Below are 11,033 nucleotides of genomic sequence, written 5' to 3' on the forward strand. Positions count from 1 at the left end.
ACATAGGCAAGGCTTAAGGCCTAGCTTAGAACAGCACCTCTCACTTCCCCATTATTATTACATGAATTCATGAGGCTTATCGATAAGTGTATTATAGTATATGACCTTTGTAAAGAGACAAATATAAAGAGCATGGCACTGTTTCTCTTGTGCTCATGGCTTTGTATTTCATTAGAGCAAATCAGCAGCTCTGTCGTCATGGTAACTGCAGTGGCTTTATCATGTGAACAAAGATCTCCCTGAATCCTCCAGCGCTGAGATGGCCGCTCATCATCTACTCCACAAAGAATATCTTTAAGAAGTAACGTTATCGAAAATATGCTTTGATATATGTCCGAATTGTTTAAATAGCAAAATGAGATATAGAGACATACAGATGTTGTAATAAAAACAAAGCATCATAAACAAATAAGGATTACAATTGATGCATTCTTTCATGTGCTTTTTGCAAGTATTGCACCAACCAAGTATTGAGAGAATGTGAAAGTCGTATCTATTTGTATCGCTCTATTTTTATAAGCTAGTCAACATCAGAGATCTTATCGACATCACATGAAAGAATTATTTGCATGCATCAGGAACCCTAAGAAACCCTTATCTTTAAACTGCTCACCTAACTTTTTATACACATATGTTAATTATGTTAAACAGTGATGCATATTTTAAGCCTGGAAAAACTACCAATTAAAGAAAAGAAAATGTAAAAAATGCTAATGACGTGCAAAACGCTCATTCTAATAGCTAGCTCATTTACCCTAATAAACTAACATTAAACTGCTGAGGACATGGACACAGAAAAGGTATCTATCGGCTGCTGCTAATAATAATAATAATAATAATAATAATAATAATAATAATAATAATAATAATCTAGAGTCTGATTATGAATAGTCGTGACGAGGAAGCATAAAATATTCATCGACATGCTATTTCTCAGGAATAAGAACATAGGAAAAGGAAGACCATATATGGCTATATTACAGAAAAACAAACACAAACACCTGGATGAGAGATAACAGGGAAGGAAAATCAGCAAATGACAGATTTCACCTCTTCTTACAATTGTTGGGTTTGTTTTTGTTATATACAATAATTGTATATCAGAAAAGTAGAATCAGAGTCTTATGCTTTCAGTTAAAAATAGCAGCTTTGGATGATAGAAAGATTTTTTTGCCTGTGTTCAAAGTTTGCATCCTCACTGAGTCTCGCTGTAATCGGATCCACGGAATCTGACTCTCAACATCACACGGTTATATAAAAAAAAACTCCTCATTTCGCATGGCATCTTTTTTTTTTTTTTTTTTTTTTGCAGAATGGGTTTAGAGTCAGTATGTGTTAGGGGTTTCACACATTTTCCATCCCAGAGTGAACCATATGATAAAAACAAAGTTTGTCAGCTCCATCATACTTGCTGACTGAACAGCTGCCAGTATTAGTTAGATGGAACTACTGTTTATTTGACTGTATCTTCCTGAACCGTGCGATGCGTGTGAGCAGGCTGTGAATAGAGCTTTGTGTAGAGAGACAGTTCGAGTTTTGTTTCCTCGTGCTCCCACTCGCCAGTGAAGCAGGACTCATTTTAAAGTCAAAACCGCTCATCACTGTACCAGTAATGCTTTAAACAGAGTGGATTAAACATTTAATATCTTGCTCAGGTTTGATTAATGTATAATTAAATATAAAGCCTAACACAAATAATAATGTGAGCATTGCACAAAATTGGCATTTGAACCTCATTTTAAATTAAGAGCATTTTCACTTTTCACTCTGTGCCCAGCAACCCTGTTGTATTTGACCATGTCCTGTTTCCCTGGGGTATAATTTATTGTTGCACACATATAAAATAACATGGTACATTACCATGAGTGAAAAAACTAAAAAAGTAAAGGATACATAAAAATACTGTTAAGTGTAATTAGTGGCATAAAGAAAAGTCTCACGTGACTAAAGCAGTTGGAGGGCTTTCACAAATTGGACCTGTGAATGACATGTCATACAAACTGAGAAGGACGGTAGAGGAATGAAAAAAAATGTGCACAAAACACACAACAACATTCACAACAACAACCTGTGTGAAAGCATTGCGAGAGAGCGTTTCACACCTGAGATACACCTAAGATACACCAATCGTCAGTGTTTGGTGAAAAAAAATGGGGCCGCATACAATGAAAGCACTGTATACTTGTATATCGGTAGTGCTTTGGAGCAGTGTTGTGGTAGTTAGTTCAAAGGCTTTGGATAGATGACATTCATTTATACATAAGTTCCTAAAAACATTCTTGTATACTATTTTGTACATCAGAAGCATGTTGACTGATGGCGGATATATCGGTTGAGTGTTTCTCAGAGGGTTTTGAATCACAGCATCCATAAGTGTGATTTAAAATAACATCTTTTTACCTTCTCATTGATTGTGGGTTTGGCAAAATCACAGCCACAATTTATAGCAATACGTAGCAGTACAATGGGTATTATTGCCACCACGCAACTTCAGGGTGTTCAGTTCAATCCTGTGACATGCTGGTAGGTTGTTTGGCTACATTAAAATTCCATATAGGTGTGAAAGAGTCTGTGTGTTTCCATGGTGCCATGTCGTCCAGTGTGTTTTCTCCTATTCGTATCCATCCGTAAATTTTCTGTATTGTTTATCCTACACAGAGTCACGGGGAACCCGTGGTCTATCCCAGGGGACTCGGGGCACAAGTCAGAGGACACCTTGGATAGGATTTCAGGCTGAGCTTCCCTGAGATGGCACAATTTAGAGATACGAATCAACCTACAACCAATCAACACGTGTCTTTGGACTGGGGAGGAAACCCAGTGGAAACACCCTAAGCACAGAAAAGAACATGCAAAGTTCATACACACAGGGTGGAAGCAGGAATCAAATCCCACAACCCTAAAGATGGGAGGCAGATGTGCTAACAGCAAAGGCATGGTGCCCCATCCAGAGGCAGTAATAGAATGTGAGCATAGGTAAATGACAGCATTAATGATGTCATACAGTTTCATACAGCTTCATTAGAGAAATGATGCCAAAACTGTTACAGCCAAGGCAATTAACCTAGGGGCACATACATTTGATTTTTAAAGAAAATTGTCATTTATCTTTGGCAAAAAAAAGTTACAGCCAATTGCAGTCAGTTAATTAGAAAAAAAACTGAAAACGTCCACAATATCAATGTTAATAAACTCAAATTATAACAAAAAATAATTGTATGAATTATTAAATGCAAATAACAGTGCAACATCTACTTTACTGTTGATGTTCAACATACATAACATCTGCAGTTCACTAACAATTATTGCAACGTGGATTATTTTACTGATATGTGGGAATTTTTGTGAAAGAGGGCGGTGCTGTGCGCCTGACATCACTCACGTGTATAAAAGCTTCAACTGCGTGTGGACGCGCGCGCTGTGAGTGGCGACGCTCTCCAAACAAAGGGCAAGGAAACACGCACACGCACACAGACACAGGGCTCACTGCTGCAGCAGCACAGACACACACATATTCCTCTCCAGTGAAACAAACTATTCTCAACCTGCAGCCAACATGACATCTAACGGAACCAGCGACATGCTGACCATCCAATTCGGGCTCATCAATTGTGGAAACAAATATCTCACAGCTGAGGCGTTTGGATTCAAGATCAACGCCTCAGCCACGAGCATGAAGAAGAAGCAAATCTGGACCCTGGAGCAGGACGGTGATGACTCCAATGCGTTCTTCTTAAAGAGCCACCTGGGCCGCTACATCGCCGCTGACAAGGATGGCAACGTGACTGGAGACGCCGAAGTGCCGAGCGACGACTGCCGCTTCGTGGTGACGGCGCACGACGACGGCCGCTGGTCCCTGCAGTCCGAGCCGCACCGGCGCTACCTGGGCGGCACCGAGGACCGCATCACCTGCTTCGCGCAGACCGCGGGCCACGCGGAGAAATGGAGCGTTCATATCGCCATGCACCCGCAGTTAAACCTCTTCAGCGTGACGCGCAAGAGATACGCGCACCTGAGCGCCAAGGACGACGAGGTGGCCATCGACCGCGACGTGCCGTGGGGCGTAGACTCGCTCATCACACTCGTCTTCCATGAGCAGAAGTATCATCTGCAGACCTCAGACAACCGATTCCTCAAAAACGATGGCACGTTGGCGCAGAAGCCCGACAAGACCACTGGCTACACGCTGGAGTTCCGCTCCGGGAAGGTAGCATTCCGGGACGGTTCGGGGAAATACCTGGCCCCATCCGGGCCCAGTGGCACCATGAAGTCCGGCAAGAGCACCAAAGTGGGCAAAGACGAGCTGTTCGTCCTTGAGCAGAGCCACCCTCAAGTAGTGCTCACCGCTGCTAACGACAGGAATGTGTCCACTAGACAAGGTAGGATGGACATTTCACTGAGTTTCCCTTCAAACATTTGACCCACTTTTTATCCTAGTTTTTTTTCACACCACACACTGGTCTGAATATTCGGCAATAGCCATGCAAGATCATTAGCCAGCTTAAACTACTTCTACAAATAAGAGAGTATACATATCATCTTGAACCCTTTATGATTGTATATCGTTCTGTTCTTAATTATAGATTTGTATTCCATGGTTTGTGGTCCCTGTGTGGCTATGGCCAAAACTAATGGGTGACTCTGCCAAAGAAAAGAAAATCTGCAGCTTGCAGAGTTTGTAATGCTCATGTCCATAGATCTCTAAAAATGCTGATGAATGTTGAATATGTTGTCTCTCTCTCTCTCTCTCTCTCTCTCTCTTTTTAATGATGGGTTGGACCGCTGCATAGCAGCATCCATTTTGTATTTCCTCTTTTCCTCTCTTTCTGAGTCTGCCTGTGAATATTGAGATGGCAGACAGCGAAGCGTAAAAATATTCTGCAGACCAGCATCAGCACTGTGGCTTGCCCGTTTCTCACGGAATTCCACAACTGCTTCATTGTGGAAGATCCAGTTTGGTGTAATTAAATTAGGAGCAAAAGCAGCCATTACAGTTCACTCTGAGGAATAGGCCGGCCGAAGCGAAGCTGAAATAATGGATTTGATTGTGTTGAAACTTCGCAGAAACATAAAGAGATGTCATAATGTTTGGATGTAATGACCTGGCCCTCCCCTTCCCCTCCTTGTAAGATGGATGTAGGGTTGATGGACAGACTTATAGTGTGCATGTCACACTGTAAGTCTACACGAGGACCAAGATTTCTGATCTCAGGCATGTTTAGTGTGTGTGTGTGTGTGTGTGTGTGTGGCATGGCAGTAGGCCTGAGCCAAAAACAAGCTTACTGCACATGGTCTGCCTGACAGAATAAAAGAGGTCGCCTTTTGTTTCTTTGGGGGTTTCAGCTTCTTTTATACTGGTGATGTGAGGGACTGCTGTGGCCTTGTGATCCTTCATGCTTTAAAAGTTTTTCCATAAGCATCTGGGTTGAATTAGGAACTTAATCTTGTCAAAAGTCATCTGAATACTTACCAGATCTTTTGGGATCAGGGGGCTTTATGCCTTACTTTAGCTTGTCAAGTGTAAAAAAAAAAGTTGTTGTTCAGTGGGGTTTCACTTCATTCCTTCTTTGTTTGCCATCTGCAGATTTGTTTGGAGGAGGCTGAGATTTTCCTCCTTAGGCATGTGGAGGGTAGTGTGGTTGTGTTGCGAGAGAACAAAGGCAGAGTGATCTGGCCTTGGCTGCCTGTGCACCCCAGCTGCTCGACCTCGTAGGCAGCCGCGTTCATCAGCACAATGGCGCCTGCCTGGAAGAGCAGCCGTCCTTCGTAGACTTCATAGACACACCGTGCCTTGCTTAAGCAATCTGTCATCCAGCTCATCTCTCCGTTAAAGAGTTAGAGAATTCACTCTACCGTGTCCTGGTGTTTGTCTCTCGCGGCACTCCGCAGATCAGTGGACTGATCCACCACAAACATGGAAATGATTTCCTGCCTGCTTTTGTTCTCCCATATTGATGACATCTGCAGCAAGGTTCACACTGCTGACAAGACAAATGTTCAGAGTAGTGTCTTTAAAGCCAGAGAATTTGTTAGGAGTAGCTCCTCCCTGTCTAAACACATTTAACCCAACCTTACCTCCTATTGTGTAACAGCAAATGTCTTGGTGGTATCTAAAGCCATTCCTTTGAGGTCTGATTGAATAGCAGCCTTGCTCCAGTTGCCATGGTGTGGATGGATCAACTGGGCATCTGTGTGAGGGTGTTGGGGGTAGGGATATGTCAATCAGTGGCTTATAATAATTGCTGCAGAGGAAGTTGTCTGCTTGGGTCCCTATATTTGATGAAGAACATATTCCCTTTGGTCAGTCCTGTGTTTAAAGCAGGGTTCTCTATAAAGATTTTTCCACTCGCTACCATGTGGTTCTCATCGTGGTCATTTATTTTCCTTGCTCATTCTGGCTTGCATATTTCAGGAGAAATTCAATCTTACTTTCCAGAGGCCAGGCTTCTTTTCAGTACTGCTTAACCATTGCATGGATGAACACTGGTTTAAAAAAGGGAACAGATTACAGTCTCGCTGTTAAAGAGCTAGTCTTGTAAACGGTTATAAAACATCCTGATCTGTAAATAAATTAGTGATTTCAACTGACACACGTAGCTCATCTTTGTGGGGGTTCTGCAGCAAATGCATGACTCATTGTGTAGCTAGAGCGTTCATAATTGCACTGTAGTGATTTATGTGATGATGGCATGTAAACTGGTGGTCTGCTTTTCCTTGGCTTTTGTAAGCCGGATGCATTCTGGTAGACTGAGTCACAGCTGTTCTGCTAAGATGCTCAGCAGGAGATGTGATGGTTCATAATTTCAGAGAAGATTAACTCTTTAGTGTGTACGTGTGTGTGTGTGTGTGTGTGTGCCTGTGTATATGGGAGTAAAACCAGGTTGCTGATCTACTCCGAGCAAATAATGGGTTGAGTCTGACAGGAAATCTTTTCTAATCTCAGAGATCAGCTTTTCTTACAGACACCTTGAACAGAATAAAGAGCCATTTTCTACCTCATGCTGATCAGAAGACAAGCCCTCTGATTATCCTGATAATGGAGACTTAGTAATTTGCTTGTCCCTCTTTCAGGGATGGACCTGTCTGCCAACCAGGATGAAGAGAGCGATCAAGAGACCTTTCAGATGGAGATCAGTAAAGATACAAAGAAATGCGCTTTCAAGACCTGCACTGGAAAATACTGGACGCTCACTGCTAACGGTGGACTTCAGTGTACCGCTTCCACCAAGTAAGTCTGAAGGTTCATGGTCATGCATAGTCATGTGTAACTAATATAAATGGCATTTTGTTCCTGTTGAAGGTTTAGTAAACTTTACAGAGGCCAGATTACTAGGCAGAATGTTTCTACTAAAGCTACATCCTTCTCTCTAGTTTTTCTAACCTTGATTCGTGTGTGTTGAAAAATGTCCACATTACAAAGCATGAATGGATATGGACATCTAGTGTAACATGTATCAACATCTATATATTCGAGAAGGTGTGAGGTCAGCGAGGATTAGTTGGGGTTTAAGGATGGTACATGCCAAAGCAGAAGTTCTACGCAGTCAGCAAACATTTGTCAAGGGGGGAAAAAGTGCCTGTTTTTCTCTGGTTAATCAAACAAATTGTGTCTCAACCTTTCCTTCTAATAAGGACTACCAACTGCTATTTTGATATCGAATGGCGAGGCAAGAAAATTACCCTCCGTGCCTCCAATGGAAAATACGTGGCAGCCAAAAAGAACGGGCAGTTGGCTGCTAGCGTTGATTCTGCAGGTGGGTTCTGGCCTTCAGCAGGTTTCATTAATGTTGTGAAAAGGTGTAAAAAGATCTATTTTTAAAATGTGTGGAAAATAATGCAAAATTTGGACATGTAATTGTTTTCTTAAAGGTACAAATGAGTGATTTTTCTAAACAGCCACGATCACAAAAAAGCTCCAAGATCTTTTCTACCTTTTCATGAATCTCTAGAAACTTAAATCATCAATTGATGTTCATTTGCCCTAAAATTGGCAAGTGAAATCTTGTGCTTACTTTAACAAAGCAAGTCTGTCTTCCTTCCTTCCTTTCTTGCTTCCTCTTCCTTTCCTCTTGTTCTTTCCTTCCTTTTTTTTTTTTTTTTTTTTTTTTTTCTTCCTTCCTTTCGTTTTCCTTCACTCACTCACTCACTCATGACTAAATAGTGGTCCACCAGGAAAGGTTTGTATAGAAGAACACTTTCATGTCAATTTCAGGATGGAATTTAAAATCAAACAATTTTTGAAAAGAGTTTTATAAATGAGACCCTAGGCACTTGAATTTCTTTGGTAAATCCCTTAAGTCGTGCTCTGCTCTAGCATTGTTTCTCTTTGATATAACTGGTCTAAAATGACTAGAAGGCTGAAGAAGTGTATGCAAAATTTATGTACCTTTCTCTTGTATAGGAGAGTCTGAGGAGTTCCTGATGAAGCTGATCAACAGGCCCATCATCGTGCTGAGGTGCGAGCATGGCTTTATCGGCTGCAGGAAGGTCACCGGGACTCTGGACTCCAACCGATCCTCTTACGATGTCTTTGGCCTGGAGTTCCGTAACGGGGCTTACAGTCTCCAAGGTGAGCAGCTGTCTATGCAATAGGGGTTCTCCTAAAATCTGTAAAAAATAAAAAATCCAATTAAAAACGATTACTTCTGTCTCTGATTAGATTCCACTGGGAAATACTGGATGGTAGGAAGTGAGTCCTCAGTTGTGAGCAGCAGCGATACTCCAGTCGATTTCTTCCTGGAATTCTGTGACTACAACAAGGTGGCCATCAAGTCCATTGAAGGGAAGTACCTGAAAGGAGACCATGCTGGTGTTCTGAAGGCCAATGCTGATGAGCTGGACAGCTCCACTATGTGGGAGTATTAGAAGCTCTCAACTGACCACCATTAAGTTTTAGTTCTTTTTTTTTCTTTTTACTTATTAAATGATTTTTTTTTTGTTCACCATGAGCACAAGTGGGTAGGAGAGTAAAACGAAGGTCTGAGTGGTTTTGGTGGTTTAAACAGACTCCAATGATGAAGACTCTCTCTTTAAAATAAGCATATTTGTATTCATACTCCAGCATTCTGGTGCCATGGAAGTCTAGCGGTGAAATGCAGGTTTCCCAGGCCATATATCATGTCAGCGCAAAAAAAAAAAATTCTCAGGGGTTTATCTGAACCCCAAATCTAGTATCCTGTGGTAAAGTCTTGTGGTTGTTAAACGATTCGACTGGAATTAAAACTGATCCAGACTCTGAGGAGAAGTGTGTACCCAGTGTTCTCACAGGTTTGCTGGATCTCCTTAGAGACAAAAATGGGTGGGATTTCTTTTCACGATCCCTTTCCTCGTCTTTGCACAGTTCTGTAAGAGCCTTTCTCTTTCAATATGTTGTGTTTACCAATGCCTTGTTCAACCCGGTGTGCATTAGCTCATAACCCTTCTTTATAATATTGCCAGGTGTTAGGCTTTATCCCATTGACCAGAAGACTAATGGTGATATTTATTGGTAGTTGTATGAATGTTTGACTGATATGACTGTCCTGCCATACACAGTTATATCATGTGTCCTTTAACCACTGGAATGTCCTGTTCTCGGCACTGAAGATGATGCTGACCTGTTAGATTTTGCTTTCTGAAGTAACTGTGTATGTGAAGGGTGTGTGTGTGTGTAATACAGTGTTTATTGTATTTTCTTTCGTCTTTTGCCGGTGCCATTACATTTCATTTCCCAGGTGCAAGAAAACTGCAGAAATGCCTAATACAGCCCGTCATCTCCACTTTAAATATCCTAATGCCAATTGGAGATAAAAAAAAAAAAAAGTTTTTTTGGAGAATGTCTGCATCTGATGCTCGATTTGTTGTTTGGTGTTAAGATACGAGGCCGATGTTCCCGATCTGTCCGATCCAGTATGTTGTTGCAGGTTCAACACTTTATTTATGCTAAATTAAGACCAACCATGATGGGTCACAGTGGAAGAGAGTGTTTTGTTTGTGTTCACTGCACATATGGAACCAGCATTGGGTTAATCTGGAAAATACACAACTGATAAACTGGAAAAGTAACACATAACTGTTCGGTTCTGTTTAATGTAAAAGGCACAGACATTATCATATTCCTTTATCTACAATTTGGACAAATAAAGCTTAGGAATAATCACCTACACGAAACTATAACATAAATAAATATATATATATATATATGTGTGTATCGTCGAACAAATTTTATATTAAAAATTATAACTAAAGATCGCACCACTAACGAATTAGGGGTGGGACTTGACGAAACCCCCCTGATTAAATTCTGTGATTATTGTTTGGAAACTTTCTAACATTTCTTACTGAAAATGCTTGTAGAGTTCATTTGCTAAGATTTTGTACTTTCTAATTGAAGGGCCATAGATCAATCTGCCAATTTAATAAGTGTAACAATCGACCCCAATCATCCGACTGGTTCTATTTAAAATAAATAAACAAACCTATTAAGTGACCGTTACGAGCGACAACGTTTCAGTGCCTCAAACCACTGAGGATGGTGCAACTGCATAAACACCATGCGTTCCATCAGTCAAAGCTAGTAAAGTAGACTAACCTATTAGAGAATCATATAATCTACAGTCACGTGAAGGTTTCTGATTACTGAGCTCACGCTTGCATACAAGGGAGTGGTAATGACTGTGCCTTATGGTCATACTGGAAAAACACAACATTCCACATCTATACATTGTGAAACTTTACTAACTTCTTTTTTTTATATTGTTTTTGATATTCTGGTTGCTTTTCTTCATGTGCCATGGGTACAAAAAACCTACGATAAATTGGATTATGAAATTCTACCTGTGGATTTGTCGTTTGTTCTGATTACTTCGCAAAAACCTCTTTCACCTCAAATGGTGAAAAATCTACACTTAAGAAAAGTAGAACCATTACTTTTTTTTTTTTTTAAATAAAACTTTTACAATTTGCACTCATTCCGTCTCACAGAAATAAAGAGTTGAGGTCCAGGGACAGAAAATTATTTTTATTATTTTATTTATTTATTTATTTTTACAAAA

General features: G+C 40.7%; 1 protein-coding gene across 1 annotated transcript; it reads left to right on the forward strand.

Annotated features, from left to right (window-relative positions):
• Nucleotides 1-3,403: 3,403 nt before the first annotated feature.
• On the forward strand, nucleotides 3,404-10,814 carry fscn1a (fascin actin-bundling protein 1a). Its single transcript, XM_027148462.2, has 5 exons — nucleotides 3,404-4,379; nucleotides 7,072-7,228; nucleotides 7,633-7,754; nucleotides 8,402-8,569; nucleotides 8,660-10,814. Exons 1-5 carry the CDS (start codon nucleotides 3,557-3,559, stop codon nucleotides 8,863-8,865), a joined length of 1,476 nt encoding a protein of 491 aa, XP_027004263.1. The 5' UTR covers nucleotides 3,404-3,556; the 3' UTR covers nucleotides 8,866-10,814.
• The last annotated feature ends 219 nt before the right edge of the window (nucleotides 10,815-11,033 follow it).

The sequence above is a fragment of the Tachysurus fulvidraco genome, chromosome 24, assembly GCF_022655615.1.
Source record: "Tachysurus fulvidraco isolate hzauxx_2018 chromosome 24, HZAU_PFXX_2.0, whole genome shotgun sequence".
Classification (NCBI taxonomy): domain Eukaryota; kingdom Metazoa; phylum Chordata; class Actinopteri; order Siluriformes; family Bagridae; genus Tachysurus; species Tachysurus fulvidraco.

Excerpts from the sequence above, each read along its gene's own strand:
- fscn1a (XM_027148462.2), top strand. The coding sequence starts at position 3,557 with ATGACATCTAACGGAACCAGCGACATGCTGACCATCCAATTCGGGCTC. Across the intron at positions 7,229-7,632 it reads CAGTGTACCGCTTCCACCAA|GACTACCAACTGCTATTTTG; the intron begins GTAAGTCTGAAG and ends CCTTCTAATAAG. Across the intron at positions 8,570-8,659 it reads CGGGGCTTACAGTCTCCAAG|ATTCCACTGGGAAATACTGG; the intron begins GTGAGCAGCTGT and ends GTCTCTGATTAG.